Source organism: Mixophyes fleayi, chromosome 3, assembly GCF_038048845.1.
Source record: "Mixophyes fleayi isolate aMixFle1 chromosome 3, aMixFle1.hap1, whole genome shotgun sequence".
Taxonomy (NCBI): Eukaryota; Metazoa; Chordata; class Amphibia; order Anura; family Limnodynastidae; genus Mixophyes; species Mixophyes fleayi.
Genome location: NC_134404.1, coordinates 148,034,741 through 148,062,185, shown reverse-complemented (window position 1 = coordinate 148,062,185; position 27,445 = coordinate 148,034,741). Strand labels below are relative to the sequence as shown.

Below are 27,445 nucleotides of genomic sequence, written 5' to 3'. Positions count from 1 at the left end.
GATAAAGGAATAAATAGATCCACAGCACTCACCCATCACAAAGCAAAATAAAGACAAACCTCCTTACCGCGTACACGGCTCTTGTAGATATGGGCTGAAGTCTGTGTGGTGCGCACCACTAGTCTAGAAAACAACGTGGAATGTCTGCAGAGTTCCTTGTAAATAGTAATGGTAAATCCTAGAAATGAGAGTTCCTGGATCCAATAACCTCAGTTGGCAAACTGAGCAGCACTAGGAGAGCAACAGTGATGCATTTCGTCTGTCATGCAGAATTTCTCAATCAGTATTGCTCCCTCTCCAGACTTCTGTTTATATAAGGGATACTAGACTCTCATTGAGTAAATTGATTGATTTCAGATGTCTTAATTAGTAACTTAAAGCTCATTATGCACAACTTATAGAAAAAAGAATAAGTTGTACCAGCAAAAGTGTCCCTGCTGTTACATGGGCAACTTCAGGTGGATGTATTTCAGTAACTTCCAGTACGATCTTCAGGACTGTCAGGTTCAGAATCAGCGTACACTTGGGATACTCGCAGTTTGAAAACTTTGAACATTATGTGCGCAGACCGAAAAGTGTGCCCAACAATCAAAGTCAGTCTGTCATGGACCTGCAGATAGTGTAGCGACTGTAACCAATCAATACCAATTACAGCTTTCCATCTTTGATTCAGCATTTCAATGTTTTCTTCAATTTCTTCAACCAGAAATCTGCACTGTTTTACCCTGTTCCACACAGCACATTTTACTACGGCTCCTATCCCATCTACCATCTCCTTGCCATGGAATGTGGCAAAGTACCACCACTGTCCCTCCACACCGAAGTCGTCTTCCATAAAACAAAGGTAGACATTGTAAATTTATTCTTAAAATGGGCTGCTGTCCCTTTGGAAAATATCTTGATGTTTAGTAAATTGAACTCACTTTTCAATGAAGTTACAATAATTTTCAGGTAGGCAAATACAGCATACTTGTCGTGGGCAAAACAATCACCGACCATTGCAAAGGAACATTTTTCTTCCCTTGAAAACCATGCACAGGCTGTAAATATAGTGACCGGATTGTGGTTCCAATGCACTGACTGTATTTCATCTTCAGTCACTGCAGAGCAGTTTTCTGCAAAATCAATTTAGAGTAAAGCCTCGCCTTTCTTTAGATTATCAATCAGGTCAGTGAATGTTTGAGATTGAATTCTTTAACATTAACATGATTTTTGAATCGAAGTAACTGAATTTAACTCAGCAATTGTCTTCAAGTGAGCCTTCATTCTCAACTAGTTTGAGGCAACAATCAAGTTCTATCCATTGCTTCCATCTAATGTTGCTAGAAGTGGCTACATCATCAGAAATTAATGTTCTGAGATCTTTAGTGCAGTCTTTATATTTACCTGTCTTCATTTTACCATTCTTAATTTTTTGGATCATAAATTCAAGCAGTTAACTTGCTTTGGGAAACGTTCATATCTTGTTTAAGGATTGCTTTGACAATGTATACAAAGTTTGCATTATACTTACACACACACACACACACACACACACACACACAAATGTTGTGTGACCATTACACATGTAAGCACAACATGTTTGGGATGCAACTCATAGAACTTGGAAACTTTCACTGGAACATCACCAGTCTTGGGGGTATGTTTACTAAGCAGATTCTAACTGTCATTTCTAGAATGTACTAAATATATGATAACTAGAATCTGATTGGTTGCCATCAAGTATTCTACAGTTTAGTAAATATACCCCTTGGTGGTAAATTTGTCATGGGAGGGACAGTTTAAAACTATGATAATGCAGCTGTATAAATTCAATTAATGATTTTTAGAGGTAATAAACTTAAGCAAATACTTACTTCTTACCTACTGCACACCTAACCTCAAATCCATTATCTCACTACAAAAACTTTTGTATGTTTTTTTGTCACAGGTGGGACAATTAAAGCACTCTGAAAAAGCAAGTTTATATATAGTATTTAAATTGCAAAAACAAATAAATGATCAGATGAATCTTGAAGTAAACACTTTAAATAGCATTCAGACTCATTAAGAACTTGCAGAACAATTGATACATATGCAATGGTGGCAACTTTGGAAACAAAATTTAAATCATGCTAGAAATATATGTTGGTACCTGTCTATTGAAAACAGTAAATGTTGCTGCAAAATTATTTTTCTTTCATGGAATATTAAATTTCAGGTATTTAATAATAAAATAAATTCAAATTGAACCTTGATAATGATTCTGAAAAAACAATGGTCAGGTTCATCTTCTCATAGAATGCCCCATTTAGAGATTAGTAAATTCTGAAACTCCCTAGAAAGAAATCTTGTCAAGTACCACCTTGAAGGTAGAGACTATCCTGCCTAACACTCTCATACAGAAGTGCACTGACACCAGACTGCGTGTCTGGAGGGACTTGACCAGGCCCTGCAGTGAGCGGATCTTGTCCTCTGGCACTAGAACGCCCTGAAGGCGAGTGTCGAACAGTAACCCCTAGAAAAGCATCTGTTGGAAAGGAATCAGGTTTTTATTTTTATAAAATTGATGACCAGACCGCGTGATTCCAAGGTCAGTGGTGTCTATTGGACATGGGCCTGAAGCAAGGTCAGAGAAGCTGCCTTGATAATGAAGTCATCCAGGTAGGGGATTTCCCCAACTATGGATCTCAGAAGGGTTGACATAAATGAGTCTTGGGAGCTGTGAATATAGCAAAGGGTGGTGGGTCCCAGAATTAGAAGGTCTGTACAGATAGGAACGAACAGGTCAGGCATCCTTGATGTTCATAGACACTAAAAATTCCCCTCATTCCATGCTGTTGATTACAGCACAGAGAGATTATATCTTAAATTTGTCTACCGTGAGCAGCATGTTTAAGTTGAGATTTTAAGTTGAGGATGGCCGGACGAACCAGTCTGGATTCTGTTACAAGAAAAGATTGGCGAAGAAACCCAAAACATTTCTGGCCTTCCAGAGCTGGGATCACTGTGCTGGAAGAAGACATAGTAGCATGATTTTACTGGGAAGACTTGTGGTAAAGAACCTATTGAAGGGGGCCTCAACAGATCTAGGATATACCCCCTCCATCTTGAAATGATTCACCTAAGTCAAGCGTAAGAGTAGAGTTCCAGCTGTGCTCTTCCCAGGACTGTAAAAATGCTGGAGCTTCTGGGTTTTGGGCATGGACACAGAATCCAAAATCCTTTCAAAGGATAAAATCTGAACCCGACCCTGCACTGACTTAACCAGGTCCTGAATCAACACTGACATATCAGATGCAGGAGGAGGAGGACCTGAAGCTCCCTGCCTCTGAAATCCAGAAGGAAAAATTTCCAAAGACCCAGAAAGAGAAAGACAGAGGAGTCCTGCTCAAGTCTCTACTGGCGATGAGATGCTGAGAGAGCTCTGTTATTACCATGGACAGAGACCTTGACCATATTGGCCCTGTCACCACTGTGGGAGTCCCCACAAGTGAGCACGGACACTGGTCCTCCAACAAGCGCCAAGACCATGCACACGGCAACTTAGAATTGCACTCAGAGCAGACAAAAATATTTGCCGCTGTACCTCCTCCACGCTGAGACCTGATAACATACCCCTTCCCAGGCATAATAAGTGTGAGGGAAGCAAAGGACAGGAGAAAGAAGAAAAACTTCCTGTTGCAGTGCACAGCCTAAGAAGGGTGTGGACCTGCAATACAGAAATAGGCCAGATAATTTAGAAAGAATAAAAGCATTGAGCGATAGCAGAAACAAAAACAGCCCTCTAACAAGCTTACCACCCCCCCAAAAAATTCCCTGCAGACATAGGGTCTGAAGGGAAAGGGATAGGAATTGCTTAGTAAAAGATTGTTGTTGTTCAATCGCTGGCTCTGTATCTGCTTGTTTTGGTAGGCTTGCCAGAGTGGGCAGACTGCCAAGGGGGATGTGCATGGATTTTACCTCCTCCTAAGGCCCAGCAATGCAAGAAGGTTGCCATCACTAAGATGGCCCCCTGAATCCTAATGAGGGACTGCATGTAAGGGAGTCCCCACTTGCCCCCTACCCATGGTACTCAGGGAATCTGCACCCTCCCTCCAAATAACTGGCAATGGGGTTTGACCACACTGAGTAAAGCTTGGACCCTTTTCCATAAGGAGAGAGCCACCTGACTTGTCGTTTAACCTCTGAAACACTGTCCGCACCGATGCCTCTCCTGATAGTTGCAGGCAACAGGATTCCAGTCACTACCTTCGTCGGAAGTGATCGGGTCCTCTCCGGAGGCATTCCCACATTGAAACAGGCAAGCGGCATGAGGAGGCATAAATTTGATAACCTCCAATGCATCCGTGCACCAGCCTCCAGTATGGTCGAATGATATATGGAAACTTGTGATACATACAGAGTATGTTACTGTGCGTAAAATAATGGAGTATGTTGTAGTGTTGTTCATAATGATCTGTTAGAGAAGTTGTACTGGGAATCTTGCATGTGCAAGATAAGTTGTACTAAGCTGCAACATTGCACTAACAAGTTTGTGACTGTGAAGTTATACTAAATAGTAACATTATAAATAGTGGTTAATGCTCCACAACATTGAGGAGATATACAGTCGGTAAGTTCATGTTTGCCTATTATGTCAGTTAGTAAAGAGAATCTGAAGGTCTGTTGCTGTATAATTCTCAACTATTCTGACCTCATAAAATTATGTTGTACCATAATCCTGTTAGTCCAGATATCTAAGTACCCATATACTCACAGGGACGATACACTGGAAAGTTTGTGTCTGCTTAGTGATAAATGAGAGTTGTAATGGGAGCTATGAGTCCCACTAGGCAGTGAAGTTGTACTATGAGTAGTGGCGTGTATGTACAGGAACAGTGATATACGTGTATATTTGGTGCAAACTGTATTTGGAGTAAGAATTATTAGAATGTTGCTGTGTTATATTTAAGGCAGAGCAAATGCAGCAGACAAGGGAATTGTAATGATTCCTGAGAAACACACACACGGAAGACACACACTTATGAAGAAATCAATAATTGAAGTTAAAGTACCTACACACAGATATTGTACAGTCTATATGTTTGGTGTGTAAGATTATGTTATTGAAGATATGTTTTAAAATTATTGTATAAGTAAAGAACTTTTCTCTTTCATCCAGTCTGGGGGACACTGCTTATCATGGGTTGTGGAGTTGGCACCTAACTAGTTAACTTTAGTACTGCCGACAGACCCCTCCCCTCTACAATCCCCCTGCCCCCTTTTGTCCAGTTTTTTAGGTGCCCATGGAGTTGGGCAGTGTTTTAGTACTGTAGGTTATTTTATTACTTTTATTTCATTTATTTTATTCTTTTTTTATAGGTGGCAGAGCTGGAGTGTGTTCTAATATAGAGAACACACTCACAGCAGGACAGCGCAGGCACTACCCTGTCAGATGAGAGCCAGCGGCTCTCACTGACAGGGACAGGAAGACAGGAAGAATAGATGCCTGAATTGGGAGTGACAAGCGGTCTCACGGACCGCTGTCTCTCTTGGAGCCTCCCCGATAACCGGCGCTGCCACTGCAGGCATAGAGCGCCGGTTATCGGATATTGGGAGGTCTACACTACTCTGCCACTTAACTCTTTTTATTTTTTTTTATGGACCATAGAATCGCTGCAGAGGCAGCACTACTGAAGGGGGGGAGCTAAGAAATAGAGCTCCCCCTCCTTCCAGAGAGAGAGATGGTTTATCCCAGTCTTCTGGCGCCAAGGAGAAGCCCGGGAAGAGAGAACAGATCTGAGGGAGCAGGCACCAGGATACTGCTGTTGGACTTCTCCCCTGTTTGGCCTATGGGCTAAGTATTTGATTTATTTAAACACATTCTGTATTGCTGTGTACAAGGGGCTAGTAGGGGTTATATTATAGTTCTCCTACTTGCTTAAGTATTATTTTGTGTTTAAAATATTACAAGTACAACTTTTATATCTAGATTAGTTGATTACTTGTAGTTTTACACTTTTCTCTCCACACATTTATATCTCTCTCTCTACTCAAATTTAACAATTTAAGTCTGTGTGTTTGGTGTGCCTTCTTTTATTAAGAAATGTCAGATAAGGGAAAGGGCCCTATTGCAAAATATTTTACATGTTCTAAATGTAATGTAAAATTACCTTGTGGGCAGAAGGACCCGTTGGCGCTCTGCTCTGTCTGCGAGGCAGGGGTCCCCCCTGCGCAAACCCAGCATATTTCAGCCCCACTGACGGAAGAACCGGCCTGGGTGACCTCCCTGACACAGTCAGTTTCCTCTTTAGCACAGATGGTTTTTCAATCTAATCAATTGCTATCTACTGTGGCTACTTCGGTGGCTAATAATACTAGTACTCAGTTGGGCCTCCCTGTTACCACAGGTTCTATTGGAACGTCTATACCAGGACCTTCTTCTTCTCATACAGACCTAGCCCCTGTTCCCACAGAACCGGCATGGTCTGACGCATTTATAAAGGGTTTGGATAAACTAAACCAGTTACTTGAATCCCCAAACATCCAGCCTGCTAAAAGAAGGAGGCCTAGATCTGATAATAACCTTATGGTCCTTTCAGACTCAGAGGAGTTTTCAGAGGAAGAGGGGGAAGTTAATTCTGATCCTGACCAGGTTCAACCTTTGGGACAGGAAGAAAGCTCTAAAAGCCAATTTATTAATGATTTGGTTTTAGCAGTGAGACAAGCGTTGGACCTCCAAGAAACGGAGGATACTACTCCTAGAGACAGAAGTCTCTTTAAGAAGGCCGAAAGAAAGGCTATCCGTTTTCCCCCTTCCGTAGAACTTAAGGATATTGCAGAAGGAGCTTGGAAACAGCCTAAGAGGTTCTCTGCTCCCAAAAGGTTATCTTCCCTGTACCCATTGCAGGAGGAAGATGTGGTTAGCTGGGAGAGTATTCCAAAAGTGGATATTCCAATAGCCCGATTGGCTAAGCACACTTTACTCCCAGCTCCAGGTTCTGCATCTCTGCAGGATGTCAATGACCGCAGAGTGGAATCCCAGCTGAAATCTATATTTGCGGCTGCGGGTTCTTCCTTTAGGCCCACATTTGCTTCAGCTTGGGTGGCTAGAGCCATGGAAGCATGGGCAGACCAGCTGGCAGAGGCCTTGCAGGACTCTGATTTACTTCCCCTGGCTTTGCATTTGAAGGAGGCATCGGGGTACCTTTATGAGGCGGCCCAGAACACAGCGGCTGTATCCTCTTCTATTCAGGCTGCATCTATTTCAGCAAGAAGAACGTTATGGCTGAAATACGGGGAAGGAGATGCGGAATCAAAAAAGTCAGTGGAAACCATTCCTTTTTCTGCAGCAGGTTTGTTCGGCCCGGAATTGGATACCCTGATCTCCCAGGCAACGGGGAACAAAAGCACTTCCTTGCCGGTATTCCCTAGCAGAGCCGAAACCCTCGGGTCAGCTCCTTTCGTCAGCCCTTTCGGGGGACCTCCTTGCCTAGAGGACAGTCCTTTAGAGGCAGACAGCCCAATTCTCGAGGCTCCTCTGCCAGGGGGAGATCCTCGTTTGCAGCGATACGCTAGGCCTCCAAGACCCAGGAAAAGCCGGCGTCCTGACGACCACTCTGTTCTTCTGGAGGGGGCGCCAGTGGGGGGACGTCTGTCTTTGTTTCAGGAACAGTTGGCAGCGTCCTCCCAAGATCCTTGGATTCGGGGCATTATATCAGAGGGGTACAGGATAGACCTGCTGGGCCCGGTTCCACATCGCTTCTTCATGACCCCAGCTCCCCCGAGATCCTTTAAGAAGGCAGGCAATACAGGATTGTGTCGCCTCTCTTCTTTCTCAAAGAGTTATCTGCAGGGTCCCAGATTACCAGAAAGGACAGGGGTTTTATTCAAACCTGTTTCTGGTCAAGAAGCCGGACGGCTCCTTTCGTCCCATCCTAAACTTAAAGGGCCTCAATGTGCACTTACGGGTGGACAAATTTCGGATGGAATCCCTAAGGTCAGTGATAAACGACTTAGAGAAGAATCAGTTTATGGCGTCCATAGACATAAAGGATGCATACCTCCACATTCCCATTTGGATCCACCATCAGTCTCTCCTAAGATTCTCGGTGGGATCCTTCCACTATCAGTTTCAGGCCCTTCCCTTCGGCCTCTCAACAGCACCGAGGGTTTTCACGAAGATCATGTCCGTTATGGCAGCATGTCTTCACCTTCAAGGAGTTCAGGCCGTGTCATATTTGGACGACCTGCTCATCAAATCCTCCACGGAGAATTGCTTACGTCATCACTTATCCCTCACCTTGGCGGTTCTCGATGGCCATGGATGGCTAATAAATTTAAGGAAATCCCAGATGGTTCCGTGTCAACGCATGGTTTTCCTAGGGCTCATTATGGACACCAGCCAGCAAAAGGTGTTCCTGCCTGTCGAGAAGATCAGTTCAATTCAGAGTATAACAACTCAAGTCTTGTCTTCTCCCAGCCCCTCAATGCACTTGTGCATGCGGCTGCTGGGAAAGATGGTGGCCTCCTTCGAGACCATCCCCTTCGGTCGAGCTCATTCTCGATGCTTCCAATGGGATCTGTTGACAAAATGGTCAGGATCCCACCTACGTTTGGATCTCCAGAGGATCTCTATCTCCAGGGGCGAGAGAATCACTTCAGTGGTGGCTGATTCAGGATCACATGACAGTGGGCAGGTCCTTCGCTCCATGGTCTTGGATCATAGCCACGACGGACACCAGCCTAAAGGGTTGGGGGGCGGTAATCCTGCACCTCAGGCTCCAGGGACTTTGGTCGGTTCAGGAATCAGCCCTATCTATAACCGTGCTTGAGTTGAAGGCAATTCTACTGGCCCTCCGGGGTGCTCAGTCCCTCCTCCAGGGCCACCCTGTCAGAGTTCAGTCAGACAATGCCACGGCCGTGGCATATGTTAACAGGCAGGGAGTAACCAGGAGTGCAGCTGTAATGAATATTGCAGCTCAAATTTTGGTTTGGGCAGAACACCACGTTCCAGCAATATCGGCAGTATACATTCCAGGAATAAGAAATTGGGAGGCCGACTACCTAAGTCAAAACCAGATGATGCCGGGGGAGTGGTCACTCCATCCTAAAGTTTTCCAGTCCCTGGTTCAGAGGTGGGGGTCTTCCGGACATAGATCTCATGGCCTCCAGACACAACAGAAAGGTTCACAGGTTCTGCGCAAGGGCAAGAGACCACTTAGCGATGGCAGTGGACTTCATGACGATGTCATGGGAGTTCAGGTTGGGATACCTGTTTCCTCCAAACCCCATGCTTCCTCACGTACTCAGACGAGTAAGGCAGGGAGGTCTGCTAGTAATTCTAATAGCTCCCTCATGGCCGCGCCGAGTCTGGTACGCGGACATAATCTCTATGGCGGAAGGACAGGGTTTCAGTCTTCCGTCTCGAGGCGACCTTCTTCTAAAAGGTCCCTTCCGTCACCATAATTAACCTCAGCTCAGTTTAACGGCATGGCTGTTGAAGTCAGCCTCTGGATAGCTAGAGGTTTTTCCTCCAGCGTAGTGAACACTATGATGCGAGCCAGAAAAACAGTTTCAGCTCGCATCTATCACCGGATTTGGAGAGCCTACATCAGATGGTGCGAAAATAGGACATGTCACACGTCCTCCTTTCGTCTCCCTCGCTTATTGACTTTCCTTCAGGATGGTCTGGAAGCAGGGCTTAGGTTAGGTTCTCTAAAAGTCCAGGTTTTGGCACTTTCAGTATTTTTTCAACTGAAATTAGTGGATTTACCAAATATTAGGACTTTCCTCCAGGGAGTCTTGCATATTCAGCCTCCCTATGTTCCGCCTACAGCGCCTCGGGATCTCAACCTGGTACTGGATATGCTTAAAGGGCCTCCTTTTGAGCCATTACTTGTGGCAGATTTGAAGTGGTTGATCTGGAAGGTCCTCTTTCTTTTGGCCATTGCATCTGCACGTAGGGTTTCACAATTAAGGGCTCTGTCTTGTCGGGAACCATATCTGGTTTTCCACAAGGACAGAGCAGTGTTAAGAACCCTCCCTTCCTTCGTTCCAAAAGTAGTTTCGGCTTTCCATCTGAACCAGGAAATTGTAGTTCCGGTCTTCTCATCTTCTTCCCATTCGGATCAACAGTCTATGGAAAAGTTAGATGTGGTTAGGGCTCTCCGCATTTATGTCAAAAGAACTTCTCAGATTAGACGTACTGATTCTCTGTTTGTTCTTTATGATGCTAATGAGAGGCTGGCCAGCCTCAAAACAGTCCATTGCAAGATGGATTACGGCAACCATTAAGCAAGCTTACATAAAGGCTAACCGTCCTGTGCCGGAGAGACTTTCGGCCCATTCCACCAGATCGGTAGGGGCGTCGTGGGCAGCGAGAAATGGGGCTTCTGCGGATCAGCTTTGCAGGGCAGCCACCTGGTCTTCTGTCCACACCTTTACAAAATGTTATCAGTTTAATGTATTTGCATCCTCGGATGCAAATTTCGCTCGTAGTGCTTTACGAGCGGGATTTTCAGAGTAGTCCCACCCCTAAGGGGCTGCTTTAGAACGTCCCCATGGTAAGCAGTGTCCCCCAGAATGGATGAAAGAGAAAAGAGGATTTATGTACTTACGTTAAATCTGTTTCTCTGATTCCGTCTGGGAGACACTGCGATCCCTCCCTTCTGCTTTTCTTTTGTGTGCTCTTATTTGACTGGCCTTTCCTCCTTGGGCTTTTTAATTGACTGGACAAGAGGGGGCAAGGGGATTGTAGAGGGGAGGGATCTGTCGGCAGTACTAAAGTTAACTAGTTAGGTGCCAACTCCCCAAGCTCCCTCCACAACCCATGGTAAGCAGTGTCCCCCAGACGGAATCAGAGAAACGGATTTAACGTAAGTACATAAATACTCTTATTTCATACATATATAAGTGCATTGTGAGCATGGGTTTTATACTGTGTTGATACAGTAACTATTGTATTGAGAACTGTGTGCGGTGTGTTAGTGTTCAAAGTGGTGTAAAGGACTGGAGTAGACATGACTTATGAAAAAAGTGTAAAAAAGGTATGCGAGTTTCTAACGAGGCTATCTAGAACAGGACATGAAGATAGCATGCTCAATCATGTGCAAACCCATATCTTTAGCAGCACCTTTTAGGCCTGATTTCACCATATTTTATAGGGATTAGGATATAACAAAGGCGAATGCTAAAACAATCTCATCAAAGCACTGGCTTTTTTATTTTTATTTTTTTTAGAGTTCATTAGTGTACGATAAGTATTTCCTGTGTTGCATGTAGCTCAAAAGGCTGCTACATAAAGTACATCAGCACTCCAGAAATAGGAGTGACCTATCTACATAACTGTCATTAGGTTATAAAGTGGCTGCTCTATAGCATCGTATGCTGAATAGGTATCAATTCTAAATGAATAATAAGACTACTACTAGTTAAACAAAGCCATTGAAAGTTCCTTATTTAGATACAGAAGTCCCAAAATGGGTTAAGGATGCAAAATAAACAACTCAAGCACCATAGATGTAGCACTAGAGATAAGTGAACGGAGAACTAAATATCAATTATACTTTCCATTAATCCATTATTTTGCTTACCTGGCATTTTCAGCCATTGGTTTACACACATTTTTGCAGCATTTGTACTAGGGAGATCCTTGGTAAATTCCAATTCTTGCAAACCATGAGCATGCTGAAAGTTCAACTTCTCCTAAATATCAGAAAAAAAAAGTTAAATCCTTAAAAAACGCAACAGTTACACTACAGAAATATTGAACTACTAAGGAAACAGATGTAAATGGGTTCTCAACATAAATTTGTTTAAATATGTATTTTGGTGGGGCATAAAACAAAAATAAAAGTACATGACATGTTCCAGAATGTAAAGATAAATAAAACACATAAAAGTTACTACTACTTTGATTGTATTAGCATTTTAGAAATTTTAACATAAATAAAACATGAGACTCTCCAAACAAATATTTAAATAAAAAAGAAAACTAGGATAACAAACACTTTTTTTTCACTAAAGTGAAAGTTTGAAAATATTCTCTGAAAAGGGAGCCTGTTGCTTGGTTAGCAACAATGCTCTCCACTAAGGAGCAAAAAAAATTTAAGTTAAAATTTAATTGGTTGCAGTTACTCCTATATTTCAGATCTCCAAAAAAAAAAAAAAAAAAAGAGAAAAAAAAAAAAAAGTTTTAAATCTACACACATACATATACACAAGGGGCACCCTTCTAGTTTACTTTGCTCTATTGTCAGGATGGAAAACTAACAACATTAAGCGCCACACACTTTCTTGTGACCCTAATGCTAAGTAGACAGAGACCAACTCCCCCTAGACACGGACACTGGCCATACAAACACACAATCTCATTACAATGGCACCTGTCAAGGGATGGGTTATTTTAGGCACCAAGTGAAAAGTCAGTTCCTGGAGTTGATGTGTTGGAAGTAGGAAAAATGTACAAGCAGCAGGATCTGAGCGACTTTGACAAGGGCCAAACTTTGATGACGAGACGACCGACGCATAGCATCTACAACATGAAGGGTGGAATGTTCCCGATATGCAGTGGTTAGTACTTACCAAAAGTGGTCTGAGGAAGGACAACCACTGAGCCGGCGACAGGGTTTTGGGCAGTGGTGGGATTCAAATAAATTAACAACCGGTTTTAAGTATACAAAAAGATATACCGAAAGATGGTTTACTATTTCATGCAATACTCAAATAATATTTTATGCTGCTAATATCAAGATAACAGTAATGAGTAATGTTATGCCACAGTAATGCCCCTCTTCATCACACTCTGCCATGCTGCCTTTGCTCTTCTCTTCTTGATTGCCAACTCCTCTCTGCGCCGATCCTCACTGAACGTCCGTCGTGATGACGTCATGCCCGACATTCAGCGCGGATGGTGCAGGGAGAAGGAGGGCCGACGAGGACAGGCGAGTTTTTTTTTTTTTAAAGGGCCTGCTCCCCCCACCAACGAAGAGGGTGGCCTGTAGTCATCGGTTCGCACAACCGAGCATAAAATTAGGCATCGGTTCTGGCGAACAGGTGAGAAACTGCTGAATTCCACCACTGGTTTTTGGTGCGCCCAAGTCTTCTTGACGTGCCCACAGAAGAGCCCTATAGTACAAATTGTTGAATAAGTTAATGCTGGCTATGATGGAAAGGTGTCAGAAAACACAGTGCATCGCAGCTTGCTGCGTGTGGGGCTTCTTATACGCACACCTTTCACAGTGCCCATGATGACAACTGTCCACCAGCGAAAGCGCCAATGAGCACATGAGTGCCAGAACTGGACAATGGAGCAATGGAAGAAATTGACCTGGTTTGATGAATCACATTTTCTTTTACATCATATGGACAGATGGATGCGTGTACATTGTTTACCTGGAGAAGAGATGGCACCAGGATGCACTATGAGAAGGCGGAAAGCAAGCGGAGGCAGTGTGATGCTCTGGGCAATATATTCTGCTGGGAAACCTTGGGTCCTGGCATTCAGGCGGATGTTACTTTGACACAAACCTACCTAAACATTGTTGCAGACCAAGTACACTCCTTCATGACAACGGTATTCCCTGATGGCAGTGGCATTTTTCAGCAGGATAAAGCACCCTGCAAAAATTGTTCAGGACTGGTTTGGAGAACATGACAAAGTTTAAGGCGTTGACTTGATCTCCAAATTCCCCAGATCTCAATACGATCGAGCATCTGTGGGATGTGCTGGAAAAACAAGTCCGAGCCACGGAGGCCTCACCTCGCAACTTACAGAACTTAAAGTATCTGCTGCAAACGTCTTGTTGCTAGACACCACAGGACACCTTCAGAAGCCTTGTGGAGTCCATGCCTTGATAAGTCAGATGTTTTGCAGCACAAGGGGGGGCCTACACAATATTAGGCAGGTAGTTTTAATATTGGGGCTGATCAGTATACATTATATTCATATTGTGATACTGACACCAGGCAGATGACAGACACCAGCAACTTTTCTTTAAAAAAAAAATGGTGCTTTTATTGTTTACATCACAATAACACAGCAAACTTTCCTCAGTATGACACCAAGTGACCTAACTCTGCCTAGACACAGACCATCTCCCTAGACACCATCCAACCAGCTGGTATCGGTCATCCCGCATACATGCACAATATAAGTTTAAATACAATAAACCCCTTCCCTTTGGTCTAATTACATCATTAGAACAACTGTGTGTTCAACTTTGGATTCTAAGTCTGTAAGAATTTAACTCTGCAGTCTCTGTAGGATCTCTCCCGGCCCTATGTAGGAGAGATGTGGCAAATACCTCTTTTGTCAAAATAAATATATATTATTGTAATAAAGTCACTGGATTAGTGTATGATGGCAGGTATACTTCACCTAGATTCCTAACCTACTTGTTTTAAAACTCAGGAAAATGTTATGGTCTATGAGCTGCTGAAAGGCTATAGGCCTGTTGAAAATCAGGAAAAAGGTCCTGGGGTTATGGATGGTGAGAGAGGGTGGGCTCCATTCATTAGGCCAAATAATAGGGTCTTCCAAGGTATCAGTGATTCTGCTGCTAATCAGAAGTTGCACCTGAATGATGCTAGTAAAAGGCAGCTCAGTAAATCTCTCACTCTTAGGGACAGGGGCTGCAGAGTCTCAGAGAGAAAGCTTGATATCTGTCTGAAAGTAACTGTGCTGCAACTTCTATTTGTTTTGTCTTCATTTGTTAGTCAGGAGTGACTAGAGTTTAGTTAGAGCTGGACAGCAAAGTATTTTCTTTTGCTTTTTTTTCTGAATAAAACTGGCTGGGGTCAATTGCACAAAATCTTTTGACATTTGTGAAATGTCTTGCCTGTTCTAAACACCATCTACCCCAGGAAATGGTACTGTGCCCCCCCTACCCGGTCACACAAACCCTCTATACACACACACATTAAACTTTCACCATTTGAAACCAGAGGAAATGGTCAGTAGAAGCAGAAGAGAAATAAACCTAAAATGTATGCCAGTAGTTTATGTAGTGTGGTGCTAGCAGCTTGGACATGATAGAAACTCATTAAGAATTATAAAAGATTGGCCCATAAAAGGGTCAAATTCTACACCCCTCAAAAGCATGGGGAAAAAAACTTGCACAAGCAAAAAAGTGAAAGTGTAGTGCCGTGCCGTGTGCAAGTGCCATATAGGCCCCAGCCTTTCGGTGGAAGTATTAAAATTGCCAATGCCCCAGCCAAAAGCCTAGGACAAAGGAAAAGTGCTGCTTAAAAAACTAAAGTGCTGTAGTTTTCCGTTCAACAGATGGCATCCAAGGCTTCAAGAAACCAGTCTCTTGGCCAGATGATAGCCCATTGCCTACAGGGGGCATCAACAGCTGATCTTAGCCAAAATGTTGATTGTTAAAACAAACCATTATGCAACAAATTAATGAAAGCACAATGTATGGCTCTAAGTTCTATGATAAATGCTCATGTTATCTTAGGATCACTGAACATGGAACTTAGTGATAAAAGAGACCATGGAGTAAATGTATCATACTCCGGTTTCTTCAACTCACGGGAGTTCAGCGAGATGACAGCTAAAATTTAAAGCGGCACTGCCTTGTAAAGGGAAACTTGCCTTTACAAGGCAGCGCCGCTTTAAGTTTTAGCCGTCATCTCGCCGGACTCCCGTGAGTTGAAGAAACCGGAGTATGATACATTTACCCCCATATTTCACTCAACCACAATAACTTCTTTTGGTATACATGCCATCAAATGTTCACCCAATGTAATTTGGAATGTGTGTCCAAGCATAAATCAACCATTCACATAAGAGAACTATACTTTCAGAGTCTAAATATTTTGTTCAATACAATTAAGCCAGACTACATACCAAGTTTAGAAGCAGAGGAATATATACAACGGGTAGGCTTTCAACGGAGATACACACAATGGTTGTTTACAGTTTGTAAAGTGGTCATGCAACCAGGAACCAAAATGCCAATATCTCGCCATATTATTGGAAACAGAAGTTTTAATTAAAAGTTGCTTTCCTGTTAAGGGGCCACAAGACCATATTCAGACATTAGTAAAGTGAAGTGTCAGGTGCAGTCTCTGCGCTCTCCACAGGCGCCGGAGACGGACACCTTCTCTCCGCAATCCACGTCCTGTTGTCTAGCAGTAGGACGCTATCTCCGCTCACCTGTCTGCAGCCAGCATGTCTGACCGCAAAAATCTCCCTAACCCAATCAGGAGGCACCTTAGGGTATATAAAGCAGCCTCTGGCACATGTCTAGTGCCAGAGTATTGGTTCTTCCAGCTCCAGCATTGTTGCTCCTGTGTTACTCCTGTGGCTTTAGTTTGACTTCTCTTCCGGATCATCCCTTGTACTTCGCTGCCCGTACTGGTTTAGACCTTTGGACTGTTCCGGACTATGATTTGCCTTCTCTCCGTTGTACTGCGCGCCTCTGGTTTCGACTCAGCCTGTTTGACTACTCTCCATTCACTGCGCTGGTAACTATCTGGGAGAACCGCGACCTGTGCATCACACGCAGCAAAGCCCAAACCTCCTTGCCGGTGTCCCTAGCGAACACCGGTGGTGCGTTACACTCTGCACCTCGCAGTTTAGTCGCGCTAATACCAGTCAGTGATATTCCTAGTGAAAGTCGTGACATGCAGGTAGAGCCGTTAATGAAACACTATTGTAACATAATAAAAGAGGCCTTATTGCACCACATTTTGGGGAATTAAAAAAAGTAGTGTTGATGACAACCCTGTAACCATTTCAAAAGATCTATACTTTAAATATGGAAATATAAAATTTTGCAGTACTTGAAAGCTCTTTTCTGCACCAGTCTCTGCATACAGTCATGGCCAAAAGTTTTGAGAATGACAAAAATATTTTTCTCGAAGTCTGCTATCTCAGTTTTTATTATGGCAATTTGCATATAATTCACAATATCATGGAGTGATCAGATGAATTGCAATTAATTTCAAAGTCCCTCTTTGCCATGACAATGAACTTTATCCCAAAAACAACATTTCCACTGCATTTCAGCCCTGCCACAAATGATCAGCCGACATCAAGTCAGTGATTCTCTCATTAACACAGGTGAGAGTGTTGACGAGGGCATGGCTGGAGATCGCTCTGTCATGCTGATTGAGTTAGAATAACAGACTGGAAGCTTTAAAAGGAAGGTGGTGCTTAAAATCATTGTTCTTCCAATTAATCATGGTTATCTGCACGGAAACAAGAGCAGTCATCATTGCTGTGCACAAAAAGGGCTTCATAGGCAAGCATATTGTTGCTAGTAAGATTGCACCTCAATCAACCATTTATTGGATCATCAAGAATTTCAAGGAGAGAGAGGTTCAATAGTTGTGAAGAAGGCTTCAGAGCGCCCAAGAACATTCAGCAAGCGCCAGGACAGTTTCCTAAAGTTGATTCAACTGCATGATCAGGGCACCACCAGTGCAGAGGAATGGCAGCAGGCAGGTGTGAGTGCATCTGCGCACACAGTGAGGCAAAGACTTTTGGAGAATGGCCTGGTGTCAAGAAAGCCAGCAAAGAAGCCACTTCTCTCCAGGAAAAACATCAGGGACAGACTGATATTCTGCAAAAGGTACAGGGATTGCACTGCTGAGGACTGGGGTAAAGTAATTTTCTACGATGAATCCCTTTTCAGATTGTTTGGGGCATCTGGAAAACAGCTTGTCCGAAGAAGGAAAGGTGAGCGCTACCATCAGTCCTGTGTCATGCCAACAGTAAAGCATCCTGAGACCATTCATTTCAATTTTGCCTAAGAACACAGAAATGAATAAAGAACGGTACCAAAACATCCTCCAAGAGCAACTTCTCCCAACCATCCAAGAACAGTTTGGTGATGAACAATGCCTTTTCCAGCATGATGGAGCACCTTGCCATAAGGCAAAAGTGATGACTAAGTGGCTAAGGGATCAAAACATCGAAATTTTGGGTCCATGGCCAGGAAACTTCCCAGACCTTAATCCCATTGATAACTTCTGACAAACTCCCAAGCATTGATTAAGCAAAAATGGGCAGCCATCAGTCAGTATCTGGCCTAGAAGGTGATTGACAGTATGCCAGGTTGAATTGCAGGGGTCTTCGAACAGAAGGGTCAACACTGCAAATATTGACTCTTTGCATATACTTAATGTAATTGTCAATAAAAGCCTTTGAAACTTATGAAAAGCTTTTACTTTAGTATACCATAGCAATATCTGACAAAAAGGTCTAAAAACTATGAAGCAGCAAACTTTGTGAAAACCAATACTTGTGTCATTCTCAAAACTTTTGGCCATGACTGTACAATCAGGCGGATCAGTAACTTTCACATGTATTTTATCTATAGAAGAGGTTAAAGTAGCTAAACTACCTGAAAGGCTCTGTTTTTTTCAGCTTTCTGCTGCTTTTCAACCTCAACATGACGAGCGAGACGTTCAAGAGTCGAAGCCACCCGGTCTTTTTGACGGTCAATATGGTCTTTTACTTCTCTCTGGAAGAACAATAAGCAATATAAGTACACATTAAAGAATAAATGTAAAAACTAAGATTGTATGAGACATTACCAGAAAGAAAAAATAAATTGGGTTGACATCCAGTACCATATATTATAATTGCAATTGAAATTCTAAAGCATAGTTTATGAAAAACTATTGTTTGACATTGAGCGTACACAAGAATTAACAGAAGTTTTATTCACTATGCAGGCAGAATTTTATTACATTTCCAATAAATAACTAAGCACATACTTTTATTCCACAACTACAACCAGAGCAAACTTACATTTAAATCCTGTGTGTCGTCATCACTGCTAAGCAGGTCAATACATTCCAGAACAGGTCTTAAATGGCCCTCCTATAGAGGAAAACAAAAGCAATACTGATGCTGGTTTTGGTGACAACGCCTATATAAACAATCCAGTGTATGTAAGTATACATTTATAATTTTACCAGAAATAACTAAAAGGGCATTAGTTGTGGGATTCTGCATCTCTTCTGATTTGCATTTTATTAAGTGACAATATAGGACATGTAAGACAAGATACATCACATAGTATAGAACATAACCAGTCATCCATCAGCCTATATATCTGTGTACAAAGGGATTGTCGAGTTATCTACCAACCCAGGAAAAGACAACGGAAGAACAAGTAAGGGAGGAGAGTGGGGGACTCGATCCTTACAGCAGAGAGCATGCGAAGTGATGGGGAAATGGTCTGAAAGAGCAAGAAAGCGAAAATTTTGTGGGCTATCAGACTGCATTAAGAACATCAGGGACCTTGTATTAAGTTTGCCTAACCTGTTTAAGATGCCATTGTCACCATTTATTTATATAGTGCCACTAATTACGCAGCGCTGTACAGAGAACTCACTCACATCAGTCCCTGCCCCATTGGGGCTTACAGTCTAAATTCCCTAACACACACACACACACGACACACAGACTAGGGTCAATTTGTTAGCAGCCAATTAAACTATCAGTATGTTTTTGGAGTGTGGGAGGAAACCCATGCAAACACGGGGAGAACATACAAACTCCTCACAAATAAGGCCATGGTCGAGAATTGAACTCATGACCCCAGTGCTGTAAGGCAGAAGTGCTAACCACTTAGCCACCGTGCTGCATGTATAATATAGTGTATGTAAATACAAAAACGTCGAGTTGACAGCAACATAACACTGAAGTAGATGAGGCAATGGAGGGAATGATTCCCACACAGTATAACTTGTATATATTTTCTTTAATCCGGACAACTATCTTGATCTAAGGTTATCCCCATTCTCCACTTCCCATTTGAGTGTTTAATAATGTTACAAAGAGTCAAGAGATACCTTTAGAGGTGGGATGGAATAGGCAGAGCCTCAAGTGTACAATAGGATGTGATGGTCCACAATTACCTAACTAATAAAAATGCAGTGATGGTGCAACAACTGTTGAAAATATTTGATTGCGAGGAGGAGATTCGCTTAAATATCATAGAAGTAGGGAAAGCTCCCCAATAGCTCATTTAAGAACCTAATTTTCTTATGAATCCAGGTGCAGAATGGTTTTAGGATTTAAGCAGGGGGTGCTCAGTTAGGTGGTAGAGGAAAGGGGATAGTATAGATTAGTCTATCAAACCTATGCAGAACAGTCTAAGGAAATGACGGGGTGGAATCTCTGGGACCCAGTCTAAGGAGCTTAAGAGCCACAGGCATGTGCTACATCATATTGCACACTGGACCAGCTAGACTGCAAAGGTAAAAGTATTGAGTGGGCTGTGTGTGTAGCAATGTTGGTCAGAGGGTTGTTGTCTTTTTAGCTGTGTAAAGGGGGGCAATAGGGTAACCTATGGAGACTAACATGGTGGTTGAGGAATATCATAAGCTTGTCTGAAGAGGTGGGTTTTCAGAGAATGCTTGAAGGTTTGAAGACTAGAGGAAAGTCTTAATGTGCGAGGGAAGGATTTCCACAAAGTAGGTGCAGCCCAGATAAAATCCTGTAACCGAGAATGGAAGGATGTAAATGCAAAGGTATTTGATTTGCAGAGCTGCCGCTTGAAGTGGTGATTAGTCTCCAGGAACATAACACCCTATATGACTGGATCTCTTGAAGCAAGTTGGGGAAAAAAGTAATTGGGCAAGTGAGAAGAGTATTATCTGTGTAAAGCGCTATTTTATATCCTTTGGGGATGATATGAACACTAGCGATGGCTCAAGTTTTTTTGCTGCTAGGGGCTCCGTTCAAATATTTCCCTACTGTTCCTCTTCCAAAACGCTTCTGATAAGTTTACCACGAACCGAGGCTTTATGAGCTTACCATATCGTTGAAAAAACTACTGTGAAATTAAGATATAGATCAAAGCTGTCTAACAGCCAACCACACTTTAACACCAGAGGTTAAAATTATTATTATCTTTGACTTATAAAGGCACCACAAAGGGTCCGCAACGCCGTGCATTACATATACAGAGAACCAAGAGGCAGCATGATGCAAAAATATATATAAACGCAGGTGACAGGGTAAAGCAAATCAGATTATTTCTGGGACAGATAGTGAAAGGGAAGGTAGAAATCAGCGAGAAGAAAGCCGAAGCTTGAGAAAACAGGGAAACCAGGACTAGGGAAGCAGGCCAAGAGGTACAGAGGGTGATGGAAAAGTAGAAGGAGCACACAAGGAAAGAGGGCCCTGCTCATGAAAGCTTACATCCGAAAGGGAAGGGGGAGACACAAATAGGGTGGTACTAACTGGGGGAGAGAGCCAGGACAAGGAAGTTATGAGGAGGACTGATAGACTTGAATAAACAAATGAATCTTAAGGGCGCGCTTAAAGCCTTTGAGAGTAGATGCTAACCTGATGGAACTTGGAAGATCGTTCAAACAGCAGGGGAGCAGCCCGGGCAAAGTCCTGAAGACGAGAGTGAGAGGAGGTGATCAGTGAAGTAGTGAGGCGGCGGTCACAGGCGGAGCGGGGGGGGGGGGGGGGGCGGGTAGGAGTGTAGATAGAGATGAGATTGGAGATGTAGGGAGGGGAAGATTGACTAAGGGCTTTAAAGGTGAGGGTGAGGAGTTTAAATTTAATTCTGTAGGGTATGGGGAGCCAATGTAGTGACTGTTGGAGGGAGACTGCAGAGACAGTGTGGCGGGAGAGAAAAATGAGGCGGGCAGCAGCATTGAGGATAGACTTAAGAGGGTCAAGGCGATAATCAGGTAGGCCAGAGAGAAGGAGGTTACAGTAGTCAAGGCGAGAGATAACAAGCGAGTGAACAAGGGTTTTCGTAGCTTCTGTGGTGATAAAGGGACGTATTGTAGATATATTCTGAAGGTGGAAGTAGCAGGATTTTGAATAAATCTAAATGTATCGAGGCCACTGTGTGGTCACACTGGGAGATGTGGTGTGCTAAATTTCTCTGAGATGGTGTTCGGCAGCAGTTGTTGCAAAAAGTAGGTAAGCTGAAGAGCCACCATGCAGATGGATTATGGAGCATATTTTAGACATTTTATTTCAATGCGAGCGATTTTACAGATTATTCAATCTATAATCCAGCCAGTTTCGATCTTCATAAAGGTCACGTCTTGGTCGACTGCATCTTGGAAATGGCAGATTTAATCTAGAGTAGAATCTAAAGTGTCCGTTTCTATCCAAATATATAACAATTCCTTCTTGAGATCTGGAACAGTTGTGTGAATCTCAAGCTGCAATGATTCTTTAAGGTCCTTGTGGCTGATCCCTTATAAATAACTTATTGTATAAATATATCCAAATTCTTAACGCAGTGCGCCAATTTATATCATTGCAAATTTAGTGATTTTTGATACTGTGTATTAGAAATGGACTGATTTCTGAGACAGTATGTCATACTTGGGTTTTGTAACTTTTATAGAGGAAATACCAAGCTTCTGTTTGGAGGGGATTTGTGTTTGCAACTATCTGGAGACAGGTACTATCTTGTTAATTGGACCTCTTCGTTGCTGAGTGACCAACACGTCTGCTAAACCCGAAAGCACAGGAAGGGTAATTAGACTTGCTGGTAAACTTCCTATGTGTGGAAGACTATGGATGCTAGTGATCACAGATGAATGTAAATTGTGCAAGTTTAGTTGTGTTAAAAGAAAGATTAGACAAAAAGTTATATCCTGATGGTAAACATTCAATATACAACCACAGACGTAGTGGTGCCACTAGAAGCAATGTAAAAAAATGTTCAACCTCTCCAGAATGATTTATATGCAGGCTGAATGAAGCACCTGGATTGGTTAGAGGGGCAGGAGGCTGTATTGCCTTCTGTCATGGTATCTGTAAATCTGTATAAAAAGCAGACTGTTTGTCCATGTAATGTAGAATTATTGTTCCATCTGTACCTTCTGAGATCACTAGTACCACAAACTAGTGTAACTGTCCTTATTAGAACACTTAAGCTAATGAAGATCAGCTCAAGATCGATCCTGCTTTGATGCCTACTTATTTGCGGCAATTCTCGTGACCTACATATTAGACCAATCTAATCCGTTAAACGGCTGTTCTGAGGTTGGAAGCCTGCATCCAGTACAAACGCTTTGCCCACTACCTGCAGCTTTGGCCAGTGAGATAGGCCAGGGGAACCATCCACAGTAACCCTGATCTAAAAGCAAGAGAGGTCAGGTGTACCAACCCAGGTGCCCAGCAAGGGGATAGCCTAGCAGTGAGTGTTACCCAGAAGGAAGTGGTTCTAGGTGAAGCTAAGTAGCCTAGTGGTGGCAGCAGCAGAAGCCCTCCTAATACGGTTAGAGGGCGCATTTGGGAGAAAGGGAACGGTGGAAAAGCAATCCCAGCCGGTCTCTAGCAACAACGGACAGGGTGGCAGAGAATGTCCATCCTGTCACAGTCCTAGACTAACTCAGGGAAGAAGAGCTTCATAGTTGGTAAAGGGTGTGCCTTGGTTGGGTGTTGGTCTGTGCGTTCTCATCTTGAAAGTGTGCAAAATCTGATTACAGAATTTTTTTGCTCCTGGAAATTAGTGCTTAAATAACTTGGTCCTAGAGAAATGAAACCGTTCACGATGGGCGTCGAAAATGATGTGGATAGAGGGCATAGTATGTCCGTATAAAAAAAGGAAACAGCTGGACTAGATATAATGGGTCATGGGACACTGAGTTATGGAGCAAGCAGAAATTGAAATGGTCATTCTTAAATTTGATACTTCTCAACATGGAGGAAAGGGGCATTTTAGATAGAAGGTAGGAGGATTCTCCAGTTATTGGTTTGGTACTTCTATATGCATTATAGTACTTCTAAAAGAGTTTAAATTGTTACTGACCCCCACTATGTTTTTTTCCTTTTTTTAACTGACGGATGAAAGTTAACATACATTTTTATTGACCAACAGCAAATGCAATGGATAGCAACCCTACCCAACCCTATCTAAATTAGTGATGCGTGACTTAATGTTACAGAGTTACAGATGTTGTTGTAATAGCTTCCTTAATAAACATAGCATCTTCTGGTTGGGCTGTGTCGTTCTGACAGGGTTCATGCTGTTCTAACACAAAGATGATTTCATCAAAAGGACATTTAAGACAGAGCCACTGATTGGAGTGCCATCACCACTTTGGTGAAAATAAATGGATCAAATGATGGAACAAGAGATATATATATATATATATATAGATACAAGTCTGAAGTAATACATCTTCAGACCAAATTTTTTCAGTAGTGGCAATGACTGATCAGGATATGTATGTAGACTTTTAAGGAAGAAAACAAAAAAAATACCCTGTCACCCTGAATACTCTCCAAGCCCCTGTACACATGGGCATTATTTTAAAGTGATTATTGCACGTTCACAAAGATGAAAAACCCATTAACACAGCTAGTCAAAAAAAATAATTAACACAAGTACACACAATTTATGACAAGTCCAAGGTTGTCTGCAGCTTTCAGAAACATTATCACTCAGTAAAGTAAAATGGAGTTAAACAGGAACACTCACTTAGGTACATAGTAGACAATGCTGCAGGAAGTTTTAGCATGTATTAACGAACAAGTTAAAAGCAGAGGCAATCTGTTTATGCTTTAACTAGTTCTTCTCAATGCCCATGAATATGAGCCATAAAAATCGTGCCACACAGGCAGTAGCTCTGAAGACACTGCATGAGAAAAGCATCTGAGCTTAATCACCCTCACATGACAGGGGGGATAGTATGCCCCTTTCACTTTGCCCTACCTTTTTTCTATATGCCTAAATGCTTGCGTACATAAAAGTTGAAAACAATTATTAAAACCATAGAAACAAAACTCATTTTGCCCTCACTTTTAACATAATGTTCTCAAAGCTTTTCTACATCATAATATTAAGTGACTGCTCCAATAAAACTCTATTATATTTTATTGAGTGTTAACACTGACAAGGCAAAGTAAACCGTTCTCAGAAAGTGAGCTTACATAATTATTTCGACTATCAGCATTAAAGTGCTTTTAATAGGTTTAAGGACGCATCTTCAAGGGGTAAAATGTTGTACCTGTGTATACAAGCCCTAACTGTTACACTCCATGACAAAAATTAGACCATGACACACCTGAGGACATAAATAGACACGTAATAAAATTGGCTCATTTGCTAGTCAATCATCATTTATGTCGGAGTAATTCAAAACTGGCATGGAGCATTTGTTTAGAAAACATTAATATAGGAGACAGAAACAGAGATTGCAGGGAAATAATTGCATGTTCTCTTTCCTTAGTTGCAAAAGTGACATCTGGGGGTAAATGTATTAACCTCCGGTTTCTTCAACTCCCGCGAGTTCGGCGTCTTCGGCGCTTAAATTTAAAGCGGCGCTGCCTTGTAGAGGGAAACTTCCCTTTACAAGGCAGAGCCGCTTTAAATTTAAGCGCCGAAGACGCCGAACTCGCGGGAGTTGAAGAAACCGGAGGTTAATACATTTACCCCCTAATGTTTAAGTATAACGTCTCTGTGGGAACATGCATTTGTAATCTCTATACATAACACCTATTTAATCTTACCTACAGAAAGAATACAAACATGAGTAAAATTAGTTGCATTGTCAAGCAAACTAATTCTGCTGAAATGGTTATATTTTTAGCTATGTGTACAGTGCAGGTACTTATGGCTAAAAAATGATGTCTAAATCTTTCACAACACTATAGCGATTAGTGTTCAGCAAAGGGTAGACAACTAGAAAAACGTGTGGAAAACAAAAAAGTTAAATACATAAATTGATTTTGATACTTACACCGACAAACTCAATATCATCTTCACTACAGGGATTTTCTTTCACCAATATTTCTTTTTCATCACAAGAGACCAAAGAATCCATTATCTAGTTAGTAGCCCTATGATATAAAACAAATCAGTGTTATTATTGATACAATTGCTGAGCAAGTGGCTGAAGAAATGAAAACTTTTGGTATAACTGAAAAAAAAAAAAAAAAAAAAAAGACATCACAATATTAAAAAAGATTTCCAGGCATTTTTCCCTTTTAAGCACAAACCTCTAGCCCTTCCCTGAAAGAACAATTGGGGTTCCTCCCCACAGTACCTACTTTAACAATTGTGAATCAGCAGGATATAGAAATGTAAAACAAAAGTGCAATTGTTCTTGTTCAAAACTCTAATTAGTGTTTTCAGTCTCACTGTATAGGTAAAATATTAAAGTGATAACACATTTTTCATAAAGTACAATAATTGTACATGTGTGTGTAATAATACGTGACTTTTAAGTTACCACCTAATGTGGTAAAAAATACGAAGCTCTCTCTCTTCTCTAGGCATGGTGGCTGTAGAATTTTCAAAAGCTGTTGCTGAGGGACTGCAGCACATGAATAGACGGTTGCACCCAATTGCTGCCATTATAAAGACACACTATGAAAATGCAATGGTGATTTTGTAACACGTTGTACACCCATGGAAAACTATTAAACATTTGCTTTCAATAGTCTAACTTGAACTACACTGAAGCTTATCATGGTTGCTATGGGTTTCTGCACAATGTTCATAAATCAGATTCGACATTCGTTAAACTGAATTTCAGTAAAATCAATCATATGACAGAAAGTTCATTCTGATATCCTGAGGCATTTGAGTAAAAATCCCCAAAGCTACCATACACTCAAAATTTGTTTACTTTCTATTTTGTATTTCCTTTCTTCATTCACTGCACTCCTATAGTACATTTTCAATGTAGTTTCTGAAAGTGTACATGAAAGATGTGCAAGTGACAAATTTCTCTTTTCACGTTATACCAAGTTTCTTACTTGACTCTTTTGTAACAGTTCAGGAAAGACAGCACTGGCATTGACCAGCAAAACAATTATATATATATATATTAGAGTGCTGTTTTTTTTTACATATCTACATACTGGATTGGCACAGGGCAGATATTTGTAAGGTGGATTCCCTGATGTTTACAATATGTTATATATCCACCTCACCACTGTGTGTATAGCACAGCCTACTTCTGATGGACTGTGCAGGGAGAACACACAGGGCACACACTAGTCACTGAGACACCTTGTGTGACATCAGCCCACATCACTCCTCCAGGAGCCGAGCACGGTGCTGGCGGTACTCACGGCCGTTCCTCCGTATACACGTTACCAGCAGTTGGTACTACCCGCGGGGTCTCCAGAAGCAGATTCCCGCGCCAACCACACAGACAGCTACGACCCAGCGTCACTGCGAAGCGACCAGCTAAAGCAGAGGACTTCTGGGAAATGAAGTCCTATGTCCCTGACAGCTGTACGCTGAAGGCGGGGAATGGTGACGGTACGGCTGTCAGAAACAAGATGCCCGGGGCGGCAGCTATGTATTATTAGTGTCAGTCCCCAGAACATAGTGCACGCCAGCCGGAGTGACGGACAAATCGGTTTTTGTGTCATACCTGTAAATGGTTTAGAACTCACTGTATTTACATGTGGTAAAATAAGTAGTGTTGAGAAAATTTCTAATGCAAGTGAAACACCACTGGGTATCACTATAAACAATGCTTTTTAGTATCTAAAAGGGCAGATTCAATTAGCAGT

At 42.2% G+C, this 27,445-nt stretch overlaps 1 protein-coding gene across 6 annotated transcripts in view; it reads right to left on the bottom strand.

Annotated features, from left to right (window-relative positions):
- The window catches only part of ZNF451 (zinc finger protein 451), a 102,147-nt gene extending 75,014 nt beyond the window's left edge, over window positions 1-27,133 (bottom strand). The window contains exons 1-5 of one of the 6 annotated variants that reach the window (XM_075202553.1): window positions 26,996-27,133; window positions 25,657-25,743; window positions 18,731-18,802; window positions 18,321-18,440; window positions 11,556-11,667 (exon numbers count right to left, since the gene is read on the bottom strand). In XM_075202553.1, the coding sequence (XP_075058654.1) occupies window positions 11,556-11,667; window positions 18,321-18,440; window positions 18,731-18,802; window positions 25,657-25,740 (388 nt within the window). In that variant the 5' untranslated portion in view covers window positions 25,741-25,743; window positions 26,996-27,133. The other 5 variants (XM_075202551.1, XM_075202549.1, XM_075202554.1 and 2 more) reach the window with 5 other exon arrangements.
- Window positions 27,134-27,445: the final 312 nt, after the last annotated feature.